This window comes from Mustela lutreola, chromosome 5, assembly GCF_030435805.1.
Source record: "Mustela lutreola isolate mMusLut2 chromosome 5, mMusLut2.pri, whole genome shotgun sequence".
Taxonomy (NCBI): Eukaryota; Metazoa; Chordata; class Mammalia; order Carnivora; family Mustelidae; genus Mustela; species Mustela lutreola.
Genome location: NC_081294.1, coordinates 119,758,820 through 119,781,221, shown reverse-complemented (window position 1 = coordinate 119,781,221; position 22,402 = coordinate 119,758,820). Strand labels below are relative to the sequence as shown.

Sequence of the window (22,402 nt, the reverse complement as noted above, 5' to 3'; positions counted from 1 at the left end):
CTGAAAAAGAAAAAAAAAATCTAAATAAATAAGTTCCCAAGCCTCCTGGCTGGCAATTTCTACGGATAGAATAGTTCTATTAAGGAAAGTGGTGTGCACTATGCTACGATTGGTTGATAGCACCATCTTTGAGGTGATCTGGGTCCATCTTCAGTAGGTGTTCCTGTGGGTCGTATGTAAGACATCCTCAAATGAGTTCTATCTCCTTGTCACATGCGCTTCTTAATAGACGGAGTCAAGCTATGCTTTGCAAAAGGACCTGGGTATACTGAGATTATGGACTTTAAGTTTTAGGAAGCGATTTAAAAACCCAGTGTATGGTTTCACGAAGTATGGAATTGGAAGGTACTGGTCTGTATTTATAAGTAGTCTAAGTAAATCTTAAGAAACAATGAATTTGCAACACTATGAGCAAATAATAACCTAAGTTAGAGTATGTACATTCAATTCAAAGCTTTGCCAACACACCAACCAATTTCTCTCTCTTTTTTTCCCCTACTCCTAACCATATATCCCTCCTGTCATCAGAAAAGAGATAGATGGTTCTCTTGATTTATTATACCTCGTCAATATAAGGGATCATTTAATGGAGAGTGTGTTTTGACTTTTTTTTTTTTTTGTCTGAACACACAGACACACAGACACACACCAAAGCACAACAAAACACACCATACCAATGGTCTTATCAGTTTGACGTCTGGGTGAAACTACTCAAAAAAAAAAAAAAAAGAGTAGAGGGAACGGTCATAATTCTCATCCCAGTTGAGAGAAGGGAAGAGAAGCCATGGTATATGAACATTCATAAGAGGCTCTTTTGGACATGGTAAGACTCCTTGTATCATTGTGGACTGAATGATCCCAGAAAACAGCAAAACAAGTTGGAGCAATCCAGTGGGTCTGAGGTTGTCACCCTTTCCCCACTGTTTTTTTAGAGAACAGTCCAAAGCAAGCAAAACCTCTCTTCAAAAGAGCAACATCTCCTACTTTGAAACCACCTTGAAAAAGCTGTTGCTCCGCTGGGAATTAATCAGGTTCATTTTGCCTGTCTTCTCTCCTCTTTTCATTGGAGGTGGTAGCAAGGGCTGTAGCGGAACCAACCAGAAATAAAGACTTCAGAGCAGGTGGTGATGCCATCTGGCTATTTAAATCAAGGCAAAACCAACCCTTCCCAGAAGATGAAGTTCTGAAGACTAGTCTGACTTAATCTGAGGGAGACTAAATGGGTAGAGTGGGTTAACCTCTAGTTCTTCTTTAGCCATATTTGTAAGAAATGTTAAATGCTAATAGATGGTGTGAAAGAGGCTAGAGAAAATGCTAATGACTGAGGGAAGGTTTTTTCTCTACTCCTCTCTAACCCTAAATCCTTAAATCAGAATTCATGCCATCATCTGGGAAATAGATCTACCCTTCTTTTGTGTATACTTCTTTTGAGGATTTTATTTAGAGAGAGCGAGCTGGGGTAGGGGTGTAGGGCAAAGGGAGAGAGGATTCCAAGCAGACTCTCCCCCGCCAAGTGCAGAGCCCTGAGGTAGGGGCTCCATACCCTGACCCTGAGGTCATGACCTAAGTCAGAACCAAGAATTGGGCATCTGACTGAGCCACCCAGGCACTCCATTCTGTACATTTGTTGATATACATACTGTTTCTGCTTTGCTCAGTTGAGGATGACCTATTGTCTGTGTGAGAGAATTGGCAGTGTTTCTCAAAGGACTTGGGGTAACATTTGGGACAGGAAAGCTTTTCACTGGGCAGCACTCTTCTGCATAGGAGAAGGTGTTTCACTAAATGCCAGTATCTCCCCTCTTCCACTACTCCACTGTGGCAATGAAAAATATCACCGCATAGTTCCAAATGAACCATGGGGGAAGGATGTGGCGGCATATTACCCAAATGTTTGAAAGTGGACCCTCTTCTCTGCCTTCCCTCCTTTCTCTCCCCGCACCTAAAAGGATTTAAAGAAGCATTTGGTGGGATTAATTTGCCAAGAGTTCTTTCATTTGCTTTTTACTATACTCTTGAATCATATTTTTAATTTGAGAATTTTATGACCTGGCGGATGGTTTTTTCAACAAGAAAAACTGTATTTTTAGGTCCCACTTTACATTCCCTAGCTTTCTTCTTTAAGGCCAGTCTTATTGGTAGAGTTGAAATACTTTCCTTTGTTTCTTAAGATTTTATTTTTTTACTTGTCAGAAAGAAAGAGAGCACAAGCAGGGGGGAACAGCAGGTAGAGGGAGAAGTAGGGTCCCTGATGAGCAAGGAGCCAGACATAGGATTTGATCCCAGGACCTTGGGACCATGACCTGAGCCTGAAGGCAGACACCAGCTTAACCACTGAGCCACCCAGGCGTTCTGAAATACTTTCCTTTTAAGGACAGATTACCTTAAACAGTTTTTGGTGGTGGTGGTGGTGGTGATGGTGGTTGTCTTTTTCTTTTTTGTTTTTTTGATTTTTTTAATGTACTGCTAAACACCTTAGAGTTTTTTGCTATTGTTTTTGGTTTGTTTTAAAGCACTGCCTAGTTCCTCAACAAGCAAATGTTATGTATTTATCATCTCTCTAATTTGAGGCCTCTCTTGAATCAGAGAATATTCCCATACCAGATGTTCTCTGTTAGGTTTAGCATATATGTACTTTTGATACATTTCCTCATTCTCTTTTACCTGAAGTAGATATTATTGGGTGGTGAAACAAACAGGAAGACACCAGAGAGGGAATGCTGGGTGAAAAATGGGTTAATACTGTGAAGGCCTGAGTGTGAATGTGTTAAGTTTAAGAAAAAAAAAAATGAATTGAAATTAGGGAGGGAAAGGATTTTCTAAAAGGGCCGTGAAATAATTAATTGTTTTGTAGGAGAGGGCCTTTCCATGTAGGCAGGGAGGTTTTTTCTTCACTTCGTTCTGAAGAGACAGTCAAATAGAGAATCTCATCTCTTAATTAGAAAGAAAAATACTCATCAAACACATCTCATCACTGGAGAGCTAATGATCCACAGCTGTTAGTCTGAAAGGGCAGGCTTTTTTCCTGAACAGTAGGAAGTGTTAATCATTTTGGATGAGATTTCTTTTTAAAATATACTGTAGTTTGCAAAAGAATAGGATATTCAATATTCCAACTTAAATGATTTTTTTGAAGTGTTCTCCCCCAGGGATGCGGTCATGTGTTGCACTGAATGATCATTGAAAGCAGGCATCTTCCACTGCTCTTCAATGAGAGCATCAATTGATGGGATAAATGTGAATGGCCCTGTCCTGCCTGGGACTCTTAAGACCCCAGGCTCAAAGAAAGAAAAATCATGCATGTCTTGCACCTCCTAAGAAATGGTGTTGCTCTACAATCTTAATATTTTGAATCATTCACTTTACTTGACATAATTTGCCTTGTTTAAATAGGAGTGAAAAGCCTCAGCCCATCTTCATCTAGCTTCTGAGTGAAAAAGGTTTTCTTTTTCTTTTTTTTGTTTAATCTTCATGTGAAAAAGTAAGGCTTTTTCTTTTTTTATCTGTAAAAATGTAATTGGCTCATTCATTTTCTAATCTATGGCTGTACCGGCACCTTGCTAACCTCTTCTAAACATTTTGGACAGAAGAAAACCCTGTTTAATAGAAATCTTGTGAATAGCCAACTTTTGATGATTCAGAGCCATGCAAGATAGTGAGAAAGGGGAAGAATGAAATTGGGCTCTGCAAACCTCATTTTGACCATTATTTGTTGACCTCTCTGCCAAGCAAAACCTTTACCAGAATGCCTAAGAGTGGTATTCTGTTTCTTTGCACTAATGTAAAAGTAGTTACCCCAGAGCAAGAGGAAGGAAAGAAACATACAGAAAATCTACAAACTGAATGATCAGTCTGTAAATAATTAATAACTTTTGAGCATCAATATTCACTATAAAAATCCTTCCCCTGAGAGACAGTGGAGTACTGGTGGAAAAACACACTGGACTGGAGATCAGAAGACCTGGCTCTGCCACCCAGTAGCAGGTGTCTATAGACAAGTCTTAAATTTGAGCCTCAATTTACCTACTTGCAAAACAAGCACAGTAATCTCTGCCTTCCCAGCCTGCCTCTCTGGACTTTTTCCCTAAAGTTTGTTTTAGGTAATGTGATATAAGACATTTGTTAGGATGAATTATATTATTTAGCTTTCACTAAATTATAGATTTTCAAAAAAGCTACTCTGAATATTTATGATTAAATTTAGATAGCTTTTAAAGTTAGCCCAAATAGACACTGAATAATTGCTTTCTGTGATGTTGGTGCTGTCATAAGCAAGATAACATTGATTTAGATAAAAAGTATTAGGATTTAAAAGCAAAATATATCTATCTATCTATCTATATCTATCTATCTATCTATCTATCTATATATATATATATATCAACAGGAATTGACCGTCAAAAATCTGCTAGTCCAGAACAAGTTTCTTTTATATCTAGGGGCATGAGGTTGTTTAAAATGGTTGATGTTTAAAAGCCTGATTAAGGCTGGAGATCACAATATGTGAACTCCAAAGAAAGAACTCACAATATGTGAACTCCAGTGTGAGATAATGTCATTTATTAGAAATCATGAGTTTATGTGAAGACCTGGATTTTTCTTGTTTCAGCTATTAGCGAAAACTTTAACAGCAACCCTGCTATCGAACACTTATGATTTCCTTCCAACATATCCTTTTTGCACACAGATCCCTGAAAAGATACCACGCATCTTCTATAACTGCTTGAAGTTATGATAATGACCATTCTTGGAGTATTAGTTTATAAAGTCTCTGAATTTTTCAGAAACAATTTTAAATATGAAAAGCATCAAATTGATAATACTTGAACTTACTGAGTACATTGTGATAAAACGTTTCCACATACATTACAGGAGTTATTCCCCACAGCCAGCTTGTGAAATAGGCAGGTGTTTCCATCTCCATTTGATAAATAATAGACTCAAATAAAAGAGAATAACTGACTTGCTCAAAGTCCTGTGATGATCAAACAGCAGAAATGGAACTCAAACCACTTCTTCAGTCTTCTGGTCCAGACCATATTTATTATACACTATTGTCTCTTTGGAAAAAGAATATGTATCAGTTAGCTTTTGCTGTATAACAAACCACCCCATAATTAGAAGCTTAAAGCAATTACCATTTATTTAGTGATGATTCTATGGGTCAGCAGTTTGGATCAGCTTCAGTTGGGTTCTAGAAGTATGGGTCAGGATAAATGTTAGGATTTTTATGGTTTGTATTTATATTCTGCGAATGTGCCAGGGGTGTGTGTGTGTGTGTGTTTTAATTGTACCTAGATTTCTTTTTCCACCCCATTTTAGCCTGTTACCATATCTGACTTTTTTCTCTCAATCTTAGGAATAAGTGAAGTCAGGACCAAGGATAGTTCCTATAGTGTCTTAGCTTTCCTGGGTTTTCTCAGAGGTCTTTCATATGCTGCCCTAGGACAACAGTGAGGACCTGGTCTTGAGTGTTATTGTGGCTTTTTGGTAGGAAAGCATCAATCTCAATGCAGGTGGGCCCTGAGTGAAGGGAAGCTTGCATGTGGAGACATGTGAATGTCTTGCATGTGAATGGTTGCATTCATATAGTATTATAATAATCACTAATACTATAGTGAATGCAACCATTCACTACAGCAATCTGAATCTAAAGACAATGCTGTATCTTAATTTTGAACATCAGCTATTGTGTATCACATAGTAAATGTTCAGTAAGTATATTTTGTTGTTAATCGGTCTTTATGTTCCTATTTACTTTGACCTTTTGAAATCTCCAGTTAGGTATTGAATTTTAAAAATGAATACTTTTATACTCAGAGTTTATTCAAAGCTCTCTTGTTTTTTTTTTTTTTTAAGGCATTCTCAATAGCAGAGTTCCCTTACTTAGTTACCTAAATATTAGATTCTTTTTTAAAAAATATTTTATTTATTTATTTGAGAGGTAGAGAGAGACAATGAAAGAGAGAGAGCATGAGAGTAGAGAGGTCAGTGAGAGAAGCAGACTTCCTGCTGAGCAGGGAGCCCGATGTGGGACTCGATCCCAGGACCCTGAGATCGTGACCTGAGCCGAAGGCAGTTGCTTAACCAACTGAGCCATCCAGGTGCCCCCTAAATATTAGATTCTAAAAGAAAAAAAAATAGGGAAGATTATTTTTCCATTACCAAGATCTATGAAACTAATGTAATTCTACCTTTTTCTCTCTCTCTCTTCTGTATCTTTCCCCATCTTATGTTCTGGTGCTCATGTTGTTAAGTTTATAAATACCACAGGTATTAATGTGTCATGTCAGTTCTGAGCACTGTATTTTAAGAAAGTTATTGCTTGCTTATGGATTTAGATGTGATGAGAGGATGATGTCCACAATGGAGACATCCCCAGAAACCATACCTTGTGGACTGGTGCTTTAAGCAACTAGTGATGTTGTATCTAGAGAAGAAAAAGGCATGATAGGTGTCTTGATTACTTGGTTATCATCTAGAAAGTTTTTTCTATGCAATACCTGTTCTCCAGCTAACACCAACATATAGACATTCCAAGTAACTTTATTCTGGGTGACCTCAGAACTCTAACGCCAGTGAGTGGACACTACAGGATGGAATATCTGCGCTTAATAAATTTCAAATGAATACAATTGGTGACATATTGTTATGGAATCATCTGAGTCCCATCTGTGAGGCCAGAACACCCCAAGTCATGTGAATGTCCTTAGAAAAGACAAGCATAGAGGAAGTTCCAAAAGGAAAGACAGTGGTCAGACCATAATATATAAGTCAGTTTATAACTTCATGGCCAGAATAGAAAGAGAATCTTTATGTGCCTTAGTGAGAAATTGGTTAGTGTCATCAAAGGCTGTAATTCTGAATACACTTTCACAAAGTTACTTGATGTCATAGAATGGCTATATAGCACTTTTAATAAAACAATAATAAAGTAGACTTATGTTAAAAGACTTGGGAACCCAGTGCCCATTTATTCATTAATGCAACAAATATATACTTATTGAATACCTTCTATTTCTAAGCACTGTTCTGTGCTCTGGGGGTAGAAGAGTGAACAGAAAGAAAAAGTCCTTATTCTTTTTTTTTTTTTTTTTAAGATTTTATTTATTTATTTGACAGACAGAGATCACAAGTAGGCAGAGAGAGAGGAGGAAGCAGGCACCCCACTGAGCAGAGAGCCCGATGCGGGGCTCCATGCGGGGCTCGATCCCAGGACCCTGGGATCACGACCCGAGCCCAAGGCAGCGGCTTTAACCCACTGAGCCACCAGGGCGCCCCAAAAGTCCTTATTCTTAAAGAGCTTATATTCTAGTAACTGCCTAAATTTTGCAAATAAATATGTAAAGAATTAATATGGATTATAGCCAAAAATAATTTTCCTGTTCACATGTGTTCATGTCTGTCAAATTTGCCTTAATTCATTTCCTGAATAAAGAATTATCTTTTAAAAACACATTTTAATAAAATAATCATAACCATCAATTATAATTTGTATCATCTTTATATATATTGCATAAATTTCAAAAATTAAATAGAAATATTTTATTTTTCTGGAAATCCTTCTACTTGTGAAAGTAAAGATGAGACTTGTGTCTCATGCACCGATATATTTGAGATTTTTCTTATTCAGGAACTTGAATCTATAGTTGCCAGTTGCTTCTGTCCAGAAGTCATTTCTTGGGTTACTAAGTCATTATTTGTTGGTGTCCATCTGGGTTATAAATATCCCAAAAATTCAGGATTTAATGTCACATAAAACAAGAACAATAGCAACAGATGTCACAGTAATGCCATGAAATCATTTTAAATATTAGGGAAGGGATGTTAAAGATTATCAGGTCTATAGACCCGTGTGTTTAGAAATGAAAACACTAAGGAGGCAGAGTGACTTTCTAATGCCTAGAATCTGTCTTCCAGTCCTTAGGCCATGGGTTTCTCTACCCCTCTGCACAGGCTGATTTTTCTCCATCGTCTTGCTACGTGGTAGGCTTGGCTGAAGCATATTAAGAAGGCTGTAAAATGTCCATGCTGCCCTGAGACATGAGTGTTCTCAGGGCACTGCTCCTAACCCTCCTGGCCTGTCAAACACCTGATGTCTGTGTTACCCCAACCACCCGGCTTAAATTTCCACTCACATTATGGTTCAGCTAAATCTCAGTAGGCAGATGACTTTCCAGTTTTCAGTCATGGACTAAGGATTATCCCTAGTTAACTTTCTGAATTTCGTAAGTGCTCGATAAACATTTACACAACAACACAAATATTTTTGGAGCACTGACTGGGTACCACGCAGTGTGGTAACCTAACGCAGGCCAGCTGTTTAGTTTTCACAACCTGTCAGGTGGATACTCTTCTCAGCCCCATTTTACAGAGGCAGAAACTGAGGGGAGGATGCATTAGGAATCGAACAGAATGGAATCCAGCTCTTCAGTACCACCACGAAATCATTTGACTTAATGTTGCCTTGCTTGGCAGCTGGAGCCACAAATCTAGAGAGTTTAGATGATCTCTGCAGAATTATAAGAGAGTCGAGGTGGGGGTTTGGGGGGATGGCATGCAGTCACAAGGACAAGACACACTCTGTACACATTGCTGCTGATTTTACAATGCAGATGATCTTAGAGTGGCTCCTCCTGCCAGGCTAGGTGAGTTCATAATCTAATTGTCTTACAATTAAAAAATAATTTATATACATAGAAAGTTGGTAGTTTTCAAATTTAATATGCATAGACATTTAAAAATTTCCTTTGACAAACTTATTCTATTTTTTAAATAGCTGTTTGATTTCTATGGTAGTGTTAAATGTTAAGCCAACCTATTTTTAGACTTATTGGTAGCAGTGCTTTTATTCATAATGTGAGCTCTTTGGCTCTGTGGTGCAGACTTGGTATTTTAATCTGCCTATTATGTGTGTTGCATTGTGAGATTAAAAAAAAAAAAAGTCCATGATATTAAACAGTGATTCCTTCTTTATCATTAAGGCATATAGACCAGTTATGTCTGACAATGTAGTGAAGCTCATTTGGCAGCCTTTTTTTTTTTTTTTAAACTCTGTTTTGTCCAACCTGACAATAATTTCACTAGATGAAAAAAATTAAAATTATCTGTTGTCAGGGTAATGATATTGGTTTTCCTTCATAGAAATTAAGCAAAGTAAAAATCTTAACACTAACTTTCCAGGGATCCGTGGTGCTTTTAGAACAATGCCTAACAAGTCCTCAAGGCTTTGTTTTCCAGATAAATCTTTCCGTTCTGAAGCATTTAGTTTTGTGTTTTTGAAGTGGGCTGTGGATAAGAGAGTCCATTTAATGAAAGTCAGAATTGACTCATCTTTTTTTCTCTCTTTCTCCTCCAGCTCTTTCTCTTTGTTGTCTGGAACTTTGAGCTCTACATGATACCACTGGTTCTGTTGTTACTATTGACATGGAACTACTTCTTGATAATATCAGGGAAAGATAACAGGCAACGTGATACGGTAAGTTTCTGCTTTCTTATTCGTATGTGTTTTGTTGTTATTCTTCGTCCCTCTGACAGAATCAACGTTGATTTAATTTTACAAACCAGAAATTCTGTTCATAAACACTTGAGTTTAGAGGAAAGTCTTAATCAGTTCAAAATTAACAACCCTTTGGCCCTAACATAAGAGAAAGGATTCACCTATTTATAACATGACTCATCTTGGTAGGCACTAAAATCGAGAGCATACCAAAGAATGAGCTATGACTTTTAATTATAAATGGGTTATTTCAAATGAGTATTTCTTTTACTGTCATTTGTTTTTATGTCTTAATCTTGAGTTAAGATGTAATGTCATAAAATTATTTATGATCAGACCAAATGAATGTATTTTATTTAAGACCTTTCTCTGTAGTCTGTCTTTGGAAGGAAGAAAAGATTGATGATTTGTTGGCCTGGGAAAGTGCATAAAGTACCTTAATTCAATGAAAATTCACTGCATTACAGCAAATATCCGTCTTGGTGTCAGGGATGTATCAGGAGTACAGCTGGAGGATAAAGTAGGGAAAGTTATTCTGAACCCACCTGCCCTCTCTGGCATTTTTGAAAATTTTTAGAATCTGTAAGACCACTTCTCTCTCAAAAAGAGTTTTAGGGCAAGCAGAAGCTAGCTACATAATAATGGTATCTCTTGTTCTTCTGCCAACTTTTACTCCTCTTACAGTACCTCAGTCACAACACCCTTGGTGAACATATGACTTCAAAAAGCTTTCCAATATATAAATGAATGGGAGGGAGGTGTCCTCTCCAAATAGGATATTTGCAATTTGATAACTTCATAGATTGCTATTGAGAAGAATTTAAAGGTTTGTAGAAATGTGAGAATCTATTTGGTGACTGTTTGTCTTCATCAGATTACATAGATTTTTTTTTTTCCCATTGAGGATCTACATTTGATTTATAATCGGGAGGTTTTGCCATCTACCATGTCCATAATGGTGCAGGAACCATTATCTGATCATCAGTTTAACAGTATTCTATAATACTTCATAATAACAGCAGCATAATGTTTACACAGACATACCTGTGACCTGAAACTTCTCCCTTTTACATAACTCAAGCAGGGGTGCCTGGGTGGCTCAGTCAGTTAGGCATCCAGCTCTTGATTTTTGCTCAGGGCATGGACTCTGGGTCCTGAGGTCGAGCCCCGCGTTGCTCTCCATGCTCAACGCTCAGTCTGCTGGAGACTCTCTTTCCCACTCGCTCTCTAGCCTCCCCCTGCTCACATGCACAAGCTTGGTCTCTAATAAATAAATAAATAAATATCTCTACAAAATAATTCAAGCAAACTACACTTCAGCTGGTAACACCAGGTAAATATACTTCTTCAGAAAAAAATTATCATCAAAATAAAAGAAAAATCCTGAGACGTAGCCACCACACACATAGCAAAGTTGCCAACAGCACACCATGTTTATTTTACTCTTTTATTTATATATATATTTGTTCCTCTCATGGGATTGTAAATTTGGGGGAGGGGACTCTTAGTTCATCATTGCATTTCCCGCTTTACCTAGCAAGTGTCTTGCAAGACTGAAGTGTTGAAAACATTTTCTGTAAGGTTCATCAAATCCAACGTGAGATTGTTAATAGAGATTTTAATGGTTAGGCAGTATCAACAGACAAGAAGTTATTACTGGCAAAGATTTTATGGGTATATATTTAAATTGCACACTGAGAGACAAGCCTCAAATGCCATAAGCATTGGTGTCATGGGGACAAATAGGTACTCTTGTCAATTAATCCAGGATGTTTTCTTTAAGAAAATGGGACTCTCTCAGACAATTGCTTTTTTGTACCATTTATTTCAGGGAGATTGTCGAGAGAGAAGAATATCTACTTTTCATTCAGTTGCCTTGAGACAAATTTGCAAATAAGATTATTTGCAAATAAGAAAAAGTGGTAATTTAGTTTCAGCTTCTTAATCCTATGAGGGGGGTTATCGTCAATACTTAGTCATTGGTTTGAGTATTCTTACTGAAAAATTCTGTAACTATGGATTTTACTTGTTATCTTCTCCAGAATATAGCTGCCTTGCCTGGAAAGGTATACTTGTAGAGGGAAAAGAGTCACATATAATATATCCCCTTGTGCTTCCAAATCTCTAAGAATTTGTATTTCTATTGAAGAGTTCCAGGGTTGCCTAGGTGGCTCAGTTGTTAAGCCTCTGCCTTGGACTCTGGTCATGATCCCAGGGTCCTGGGATCAAGCCCTGTGTCGGTCGGGCTCCCTGCTTGTCAGGAATCCTCCTCCTCCCTCTTCTACTCCCCTTGCTTGTATTCCTTCTATTGCTGTCTCTGTCAAATAAATAAAAGCTGAAGGAAGGAAGAAGGAAAGAAAGAAAGAAAGAAAAGTTACAGAATATGTAAATTTCTCTACTGCCCTTTTTTCCTCAAAATCTAATTCCAAACGTGTATTTACCGGATCTTTTCTATTAGACACATCTCTAACAGAGCTCCCCCTCTAACCATGGACTTTTGATTCCTCAGCACAGTCCACTGTGTAACAGTCCATAGTCCAAGTTTCATGGAATGCCGGCTCTACTCCATAACTCTCAGTAACTGCCTTTTATTGGCCCAAAACACACAGTCCACGCAGTCTGTTCTTCCTAGACACCAGAGCAGCAATCACAACACTTCATTCCGTTTTTTTATGCAGTGGTTCAGTTGAGACAATATAAAACTCTTAAATTCATTTTTTCTAATTAAGTGTCTTCTCCCATACCTAGCTGTGCATTTGAACTTGTTGCTCCTTTGGCAAACAAGTCTGGATTACACCTTGCTGGTTATAGATTATACACACACACACATCTATGCATATACCTATACATTCATACACACGTGCATACATATATATGTAAATCAAGGCCAAATATTGACGGGGGCTCCCATGCTGTGTCTAACTGGCTCTACACCGTAGTGCATAGCACTGGAGGAGTGGTGTTCTGCCCTAAGTCCTTATTGCCATCCCCAAAAGCATGCAGAATCTCTCAGCATGTGTGCAAACTTTAGGTAATCTCTGAAGTACATTAATCACACCACTGCGTGATTCCAGAAACTTTCTTGTTTTAAAAGAGAGCGAGAGAAGGAGGGAAAGTGGGCGGGCAGGCAAATTTCCTCTCATGGGGGAAAAAAAAATCATTTGTACATTTAGCTGAGAACATTCAATTAGGATGAAAATGATAAAAGAAAAACAAGTCAAATTGACCTTGAGCTTTGTATAGCAAGAGAAAAAAAAGGAATAACATTTTCATGACCTGAGAAATTCAAAGAAAAAAGAAAATACGGGGAAAGATGAGAAGTTCACAGATGGGCAAAAATTCTATCTTCACCATATGGGTTGATGGTTGAGATTAATACTAAAATAGGAAAGGATTTCTTTGTGTGTTTGTTGTTTATTATGGAGACCATATCCTTTCTTGGATATGTAAGATCGCAGGAGCTAAATCCCGTCTTTTCTCTGCCATGGTGCCTGTTCTGCTTTAATGAGAAAAATGAGATGTAATCTTTGCTGAGGAAGTTTTGCTGCATTTAATGAGCTGAATGAGGACAGGGTGAGGAAATAGCTGGTCGTGAGGCTAATGCTATAGACTCGAACGCGCACGTGAGAAAGAGGCGTGGTTCGAAATGGTATCTCACCTCTGCTGTTTCCCAATTGGACTTGTTAAAAATAAGCACTCCTACATCTGAATCTACCTACACTCACACCATGACATTAAAGTTTCTGGCATGAGAATTGTTAGGCTTTTCTGGGTTGGGGGGAGAACTATTTAATAAATACATGTTTCATTGAGAAATGTCTTTGGCATGAAGGGGTTATGAAGACAGCAGTGTCATGCTTGTCTTGGTTGGAGCTGTCACTTCAAAACCTGAGTAAAATTCCCCACCTCACCCCCACCCCTGGCCACACCCACAGTGCCCATTAGGCTTGTACCAACTATCCACATTGTAGCTACTAAGGACTGAAGTTTTTTGTTTGTTTTGTTTTTGTTTTTTTAAATATTTTATTATTTGACAGAGAGACACAGAGAGGGAACACAAGGAGGGAGAGTGGGAGAGGAAGAAGTAGGCTCCCCACTGAGCAGAAAGCCCGAAGCAGGGCTCCATCCCAGAACCCCGGGATCATGACCTGAGCCGAAGGCAGATGCCTAACAACTGAGCCACCCAGGCGCCCCAAGGACTGAAGTTTTTTAAAGTTAAGGAGCAGATGCCAGGAAGTTGCCTTTGCTTTGGGTTTAAAAACCACTGAATCGGGACGCCTGGGTGGCTCAGACTGTTAAGTGTCTGCCTTCGGCTCAGGTCATGATCCCGGGGTCCTGGGATCAAGTTCCGCATCGGGCTCCCTGCTCAGCAGAGAGTCTGCTTCTCCCTCTCCCTCTCCCCTTCCTTGTGCTCTCTCTCTCTCTCTCTCAAATGAATAAATAAAATACCCAAAAAATTAAAAAAAATTTTTAAAAATAATAAGTAAATAAATAAATAACTAAATAAATAAACCCCACTGAATCCTTATTACCCTGGGCTCCCTGTTAGGCACTTTGTTTCATCGTGACCTTCATCTCAGCCCCCAGGAGAGAAAAGCTGATTTTATCAGCCCAGCCAATAGTTTGGGTCCTCCTAAGTCAAGTGCTGCCCAGTCTCTTCCTCTGTGGCAAGCGAGGGGACAAGCACAGGTGGAATGAGCGTGGCCACAAGAGCCCTTCCTGGAGAGGAGGGAATCAAGTCTCCAAGTCTCAGAGAAGTCTTTTTTGTTGTCCTTGTTCAAAAGCATTTATTTAGAATAGGAACTGAAAAGGGCTTAAACTTCCTCACCTTTCAGCTAATCCAACTCAAGCAGAACCATGAAAAGACCTAACCACTGCTGTCCTCCACTCCTGGGCCATGAGCACATCTGTCTGTCTATGCTCCTCCCCTTCAGCCTGACCCTGAGTCAGGCAAGGCGCAGACTTCCCTGGACACAGCTGAGGAAGGGGCAAGAGGACACACTTGTCTCTCTGTGAGACAGTGGGGTTCTGCCTCTAAGCCTCCAGCCCTTATGATGTACAGCCTTGCTCCAGGCAGCCACCTACATTGGTTGGGGGAAGGTACAAGCTACAGAGTAGGCTCCAAGGCTCAGAGAAGGGAAGACCTGCGTTGGCTAAGCAAACCAGGGGTCTCTTGCACCCCCTAAGAGATGGGTGTCCTCGCTGCTTTACAAATAGGAAAACTGGCCAGAGAGCTTTAATAACTTACCCAAAGGCACGCAGTTAGAAAAGGCATGCAGTTAGAAAGTAGCAGAATGGGTATTAGAGTCTGTTGGTCCATCTGAAATATGACCCCTAACCACCGGTCAAGTGCATGACTCTTAAGACTTCATTTTGATACATCCCATGCCTCCCTGGGGAGCTTTAGAGCAAGTTTCTCCCTTGAGTTTTAGAAGATCTAACAGCATTAACTCCACCTCCAAGAACACAGATTGCTGGAAAACCTCGTTGCCCCCCACTCCACTTCCGTCCTCCAACTCCTCCTTGCCTTCAGAGAAATAGAGCAGGTGTTTATTAAGCAACTTCTATGTATCAGGTATCCTGCTAAGCCTTTTTAGACACATCATCTATTTTAATTCTTTACAATAACCTTATAAAGTAGATTGTTCTAACTAGTTTTATCATCATTTTACAAACGAGGAAATTCAGAACCAAAGAAGATAAATAATGAGTTCCATAGAGGAAGTGGGATGTGAACCCAGCTCTTCCCTGTTCTGAAACCCAGGCTATTTTCATGGTGTATGCTTGGTCGTGCCTGTCCCAAGGGCTTATTTTCTAAATGTTGAGAGCCTGATGTGGAATCCCAGGTATTCCCCCAAATCCTTGTGAAGTTCCCAGTGACCTCTCAAGAATTTGCATTGGTCCCTTGTTTGATCCCAGGTGACCCCACTAATTTCAGGATTGTTCATGACCTGTAGGACTACCTTCACTCAAACCAGGTGAGCATGGATGGGAAGAGTAAACCAAAGTGGAGAATCTTTCATATTAGGGAAGAAAGTCTTTGAATATTTTTGACATACAAAGATTCTTCAAGAGGTGTTTTTTTTAATTATACTTTAAAAGAACATTCAGTTTCACTGTCATGATATTCCTCCCATATAGCAGTCTCACTTGCCTAATCAATGGAGGCATTAAAAGACTGAAGAGTAGGGTAAATCAATGAAATCATTCTCTGATTCATGATCTGACTATGACACAAATTGAGCCAAAGTCTGCCTTGCTAAAATACTTATTTCAGTAAATACTGAAATGCTTTGTTAGCTTCCTCAAATGGCAAAACCCTTGATTCTGCTTTCACCCATTAGAATGGTACTGGATATTGTTTCTTGTTGGATCTGGTTCGGTTAGGGCCAGAGTACTTATTTCTAGAAACAAATCTTATGAGGAGAGAATGTTCTTTGCTGCTAGAAATGCTGGTGATGGGACAATGTGGGATGGCCCAGCAAATACAAGCCAGCCAAGAATCATCTACTTGTTTGACTTGAGTTCTTGTGAATCAGGTAGATTGATCATTTTCTCAGCTGGTCTCAAAGAAGTTCATGGTGCAATATTTGAAGGTGTAGCTTACTGAACAAGTGAGATATTGCTGACAGAATCTAGAGGCTGGCCAAAATGGAGAGGAGAAGAGAGAGGACTTCATAAGAAAAACACTTTGAATGTACAGTTAGACCTTTTCTACTTCAATACTTGATCATTCACGGAAAGTAACATAGACCACAAGCCTCCTCTGTTTGCATCTCAGTACCAAAAAAGACCACATACTTGCTCTTAACAGAAGCAGCACTGAGTCATACAGCCTGTAAACACATCTAAAAATGGATGATCACTTTTTTCTTCTTCCTGCTTATTTCAACAGCAATTTTCTCAATTTTTTCAGAAGGTCACCAGCTTGCAAAAATCTGAGAAGGACCATGAAAAGAACCAGACCTTTCGTTTTCTAACACCGTCACTAGAATTTAAAAAAAAAAAAAAAAAGTAGAAACCAACAGCCAATCAGATGTCAGTACAAAGTTCATCCCCTATGACTCCTCTGAAAGCTATTCACCAACCGCTTAGCTGTGCCAGATAATCACTCACTGTATAGATTGGTGTCCCCAGACATCAGTGATCATCACCTCATCGGGCTCTGGACATTGACCAACAGATTTCCACAATATTGCAACATTGTTCAAATGTCCCCCCACCTGACTGCCATGTTATTTACTATCCCCTCCGTCTTGGTAGCTGACAAGGCCTTCTACCCTACAGATTTCTCTCAAACTTCAGCTCCTAAAACTCTCTGAATTCACCCCCAATTTAGGGTTCCCAGATTTAGCAAGTAGAGATACAGATGCCCAGTTAAATTAGAATTTCAGATAAACAGATGTTTATCCTAAAATAATACTCATTATTTATCTGACATTCCAATGTAACTAGATGTTCTGTATTTATTTGGTAACTTTATCCCAGTCGCACATATTTTTTGTTTTGGTTTGTTTGTTTGTTTGTTTGTTTGTTTTTCTCAAGAGCTTTAGGAAGGTGATCTGTTCTGAAACAATATTCTGATTGTCTGGCTATTTTGGTCTTTCTCCAACCTCTTCAAGAATGGTATAGAAGACAGCCTCATGAGCAGGCTCCACCCAAACCATAGATAACTTCAGCTTTACTTTCCCTGGATTCCAGCAGAATTGTTTGTATGTTTGTTTTTGTTTTTGTTTTTGTTTTTAATTTGTGTTTAAGGGCAGCATGTTTATTGAACAATAGGTGAGGGTCCTGGGTAAAAGGTGGGGGAGGGGAAGACCACAAAAATGAACTAGACAGGGTCCCTGCTCTTTTGTCATCTCTTTTACCTGCAAAATAAGTATTCAGCACTTGGGAGAGCAGGAAACCTAGGTTATGCCACTTGTAAAGACTCACACAGCAAGGCTGGACCAGAACCCTGGTTCTGGTTCCCAGGCCAGCATTCTATCCCTATCTTCCCACTCCTCTGGCACCCATTCAGCAGGCCCTGAGAGGGCAAAGGCTTGGTCCATAAAACACAGTAAGAAGCAGGGAAAAAAAGGATGATGCCCTTCTCATCATGTAGATGTGGAAACTGAGGCTCAGGATAAGTTGGTAATCTCTGCAGAGCCAGTCAGTGTGTGGGGGACAAACATAGTGGCCCAGGGAGGGGCAACACAGGCCAGGTCTCCAACTTCACAGAAGCACATGGCTGCACCGGCTGCAAGTTGTCTGGGGCGGGGGGTTGCGGGGGGCAGGGACGTGCAGGTTGGCACAGTGTGTGATGTGATGATGTGACAGGTGGCTGGAGTTCCTGAAGTGCTTGCCCAAAGAGCTGCGCACAAAGGGCTTGACCTGCAAGTACAATATATGGTGGTTCTGCAGTCCCTGAGGTGGGCTTTCCCGGTGCTCATGCTGGGGCAGCCCCTGAGGTTCCTCCTCAGGCTGTGGGGGACCTGGATGGCCTTGACAACTAGGAGGAGGAGGGCGTGTCCTGGTCCTGGAGGTCACCAGGGGATCATGAGGTGGGGACTGGGCTGGAGGGGGGGAAGCAGCAACAGTGGCTCTCCCCTTCCACCTTGGGGAAAAGGGAATCTTTGAGGGCTGGTGGATATAGAAGATGGGGACTGAGGGTAGCCAGCATGATAGCTGCTTTGGGAGCAGCAGTTATCCTGAGTGGAGGCTGTTTGTGCTTTCCCAGATAGTGATACCTTCTCTCTATGCCATCTATTCTTCTCTCTAAAAATAAATTTACTAAAATAAATTTACTGTTTTTCGTCAGGCATATTTTGTTTTTTACAAAAATTGGATCACATTAAATGTACTGTTAGTATACCTACTCTTTATATCAACACTATTTAGAAATATCCCTTAAATCACTGGAAAACCACAGGATTTTTAGTGACTGCATAGTTTTCACCATGTGACTAATTAATTTTTTCTTGAACACTTACATTAGAAATGTCTCAAAGATTTTTGCCATCTCAGATAATGCTGTAGAGAAATCTTTTGACCAGATCCTCTATGTGGTCTCTGGTAATGCCCTTTGAGGAAATCATTGTAGGAGTTTTGGGTCAGAGCTCCTGTGCATTTTGAGCATTTTGGCTTACTAAATTAATACTAATTTGCCAGCCAGTAGGATTTTAATATTTTGTGTATATGTTCCTGGGTAACTACCTAGCATGTTTTTCATTTTATCTGGAGAACCATCCCTGACTTCCCTCCTACTCTTGACCCCTACCACCAGCCTACCCTTGCCAACATGTACCCTCAGAACACATACCCTCACCCTACTCAGACCCCATATCCCTCTCACTGTATTGTAATAGTCGCACCACTGTGGGTCTTCCTTACCAGCCTAAAATTGTTCTCATTGTATTTTGCATTTGTGTATTTAATCCCCGCACGGAACGAGATGTCGCAGACGTGGCAGTGTAGTAGTTGCTCAAAAACTGTGATGAATGAACAAATATTTTAGTCTAATCTTTCCAAATCAAAAATTGCCTAATTTTTATGCATAAGTATTTCCATTCAGTGAAAGTGTATTGAACATCTCCAGGCACAGTGCTAACTCTTGTTCCAAAGATGATTAAGACAGGATCCCTGCCCAGGCCAGTTTGTGGTCTAGAAGGAAATGAATAACTAAATCGAGTGTGTGCTAATAGAGGCAGGTAGGTGATGTGCCACGTGTGCAACCAAAAGACATTTAGATGACCCCAGATGTCTGTGCGTGGGCTGCATACGTAAAGAAAGGGGGTGTTTATCTGTGGCCACAGCACCCATTCTACATTTCAGTCTGTCCGTTTTGCTCCCTAACTCTGTGTTTGCCTTTCATACTTCTTCAGTTTATTGGCTAGCCTTTTGCTGTCTTCTCAGACTTCATCTAAACTTCAAATTGGAAAGATAAAATTGTAAAATGGTGGAAGATGAATGTCACCTGTACGTGACATGTCCATTCCTATAGAGAAAGATGTAAAGGAAAGCGTTTCTATTTTTAAAAGTCAATTTACGGAGGATTCTCCTCGGTGGAAGGCATACTGCTTGCTTTGGATCTGCGAGGACTCAGAAGACAGAATTTAAAGTTAGGGGTAACCACCATAGAGGATGTTTCCAGTTACTCTCCAATTTTGCCTAAATCCTTCCCAACTTGCTCAGATTCTCCAAAGACACATGTGAGAATATTACAAGGTAAAGAGCTGAGCTTCATTCTTCTAGAGGATTTCTGCCCTGAAATCTTGCTCCTTTCCCACTAAATGAACTGTCTGGGCAAATTTAAGAGAAACCTGAAGCTCTTGCTCCTATAAATAACCTATAGCCTCTTATTTGGGCCCCAGATGACCCCTGGAGCCCTTAGAAACTCCTTGTAAAACCAGCTTTCTAAAACTCCCTTCAAAGCCTCCCTTGGATCCAAAGAATTCATCACCTAGATGGTTCTCCAAAGTGTCCAAACCCAGCATTTACCTCTGTATGTCAACCAAATGGTTTTATTATCTCCATTCTTCCAAAAGGTCTGCCCCCACAATTTTGTTGCTTCTGTAATGGAAGAAGGAGATGGAGAAGGTGGGGGAGAGAGGTGCTCATCATTTTGGTCTCAGTTCTCGGGGTGGCTGTGTTATTTTTACTCTCCCTGCTTTTAGTGATAGCCTGTTTGTTCCTTCTTAATGACTTTGCATTCTCCTTGTAGGAAGCCAAAACTCCTTTGAACTTTATAGTGAAGGAGGTAGGATATAGGGTCAACAGAAGCACCTTGTGGCTGACCCATGACCTCATGACTAGTTTGCATTACTGGTTCTAAGCATCATGCCCTCTGTAGTGATTGGTGTTGGCACAGAGTTTCCTATGATATTTGCGAAGATTTATTGCCCCTGGATCAGAAAAGTGGTAAGAAAGTACAAGACCTCAGTTAACAAGCTAAAAGTGGGAACCAAATGGTATGTCTTTATCTGCTTGTGGAAAATGTTTGTAAATCTGAACTCTGATAGGGGTCTAGTAACTCAGAGAGGTTTGTGTTCATTTTGTTGTTGTTTAGCGTTATGTAGTATACATTATCAAGAGCCTGCAATTCTAAAGTCTTTCCATCTTCTTCTATGTAGAACTTTAATAGTACATGTAGGTAACCAAACTAAAATGTGCCTTCAAGGGCATTTCCTGTCATTTATCACTGAATTTATTCCATTATTCAGGAAAAAAAAATAACTATCATGCCACATCATTTATTTTTAAAAAAATAACCAAATATTCTGTTAGCATGCTTAAATGAGAGAAAGTCGGTTCATCTAAAAGTTTCCAAGTGAATTACACTCCCACGGATAGCCTCAAAAACACTTAAAAATGACCGTTACCATGACTCATTTCCAGTTGGTAGAGGTTAAAAGCCCAAACTTTGAAATTAGGAAGATCTGGGAACTTCCTCTTGTTAGCCATACAAATTTATTCATTCCCCTGAGCCTCAGTTTCCTCACCATTAAGACAGGGATAATAACCTTACCTTGCTGAGGTTTTGTGACGATTAAAGAGACAACAACATTGGGGAGGTTATGTGCTTTGGTGAGTGCTGATTCACAGACCTGTACCCCTGCGGATAAAAATACATGTTTATACAAAATAAAAAATTAAAAAAAAAAAAAAGAGAGAGAGAGAGAGACAACATACTGTCTTAACCATACAGCAAGGACTTAGTCAATGACAACTAGGCACCCGCGCATGTAGAAAGCAGGACAAACCAGCAAGGGTGCAATGAGGGTTTAGACGTTGTACGTGACTTCCTCTTTTGAAAAGTTCCCTTGTAAGTGCTCTTGAAGAGGATGGTTTTCCATGACCATCAGTCTTGGTTTTAAGCTTATAGATCAAGACAGTAACATTGCCACAGAAAGATTTCCCATGTCTATAATCCCGCCTGCTATGTGTGTGGGAGTCCCACAATAATAAAAACTGTATTTTTATCAGAAAAAAAAAAAAAAGCAGATGAAGAAATTTGACCAGTCCTCTACAGATGAAAACTTCTTGGTAACTGAATTTTACAGAAATACCATAAATAAATGCCGTTTTCTAGATCATATCAATAGATATTTGAAAGAAACATTTTTCTTGTTTATTGTAATACAAACCTCCAGCAGGCACAATGCATAAAGACAAAGGCCAGCAGCACTCTGAGAAAAGAACAGGGCATTTTCCTGAAACTGTCTAAATCGTCTTTGAGTCCAAAAACACAATACTCCTTCCTGACAGCCTCACTCCGGATGTCGACGAAGAGAAGGAGAAAGGTAAACCTACATAGCATACCAGGCCTGGGCAAGGGGACTAATTTTAATAAATCAGACTAGAACATGAAAATGTCAACTTAATCAAGCATTTAAATTTTATTAATCAAGCCTAATTTTTATGAGTGCAAATAATCACTGAAGCTGGACAAATTTGTTCTCGATTGCATCAGAAACATAATTTTAATATTTAATGGACTGATGAATTTAAATGGAGAATTATCTTTATGAAACATGCTCTTCATAATTTGCCATTAAATGAGAAATAAAAAAAATCAACATAAATCTTACATAAAGGTTATTTAACTAAATGTTGGTACTATAAATATTATAAATACATTATGCACTAATTTAGCAATCATACAGTACACTACATAAAGCAGAAATGATAAGTGGACCAGGCAAGCTTTTCCTAGAATATAGAGCTCTTGTGCTATATTGTGGGAAGCTTGTGATAAAACGGTTACGGAGGTTTTGTGTGAGGTTTCGTGAACATTCTTTTCATTCAGGCTTTTATGCTACAATTCACCATTCACCATAGACATTCTTTCCAGTTCAAATGTAGGTCTAAACCCACATGGGCTTTCTTTTGTGAGGTGATTATTCTTTATCAAAAAGAGATTAA

The 22,402-nt window shown here is 39.4% G+C and overlaps 1 protein-coding gene across 10 annotated transcripts in view; it reads left to right on the top strand.

The window, feature by feature from the left end:
• The window catches only part of MCTP1 (multiple C2 and transmembrane domain containing 1), a 543,974-nt gene that overhangs the window by 438,750 nt on the left and 82,822 nt on the right, over positions 1 to 22,402 (top strand). For all 10 annotated transcript variants that reach the window (XR_009354067.1, XM_059175490.1, XM_059175489.1 and 7 more), the window contains one exon: positions 9,359 to 9,478. Coding sequence is in view for 9 of the 10 variants with exons in the window: in XM_059175490.1 (XP_059031473.1) it covers positions 9,359 to 9,478 (120 nt within the window). In the remaining variant the exon portion in view is untranslated. The remainder of the gene's footprint in view (positions 1 to 9,358; positions 9,479 to 22,402) is intronic.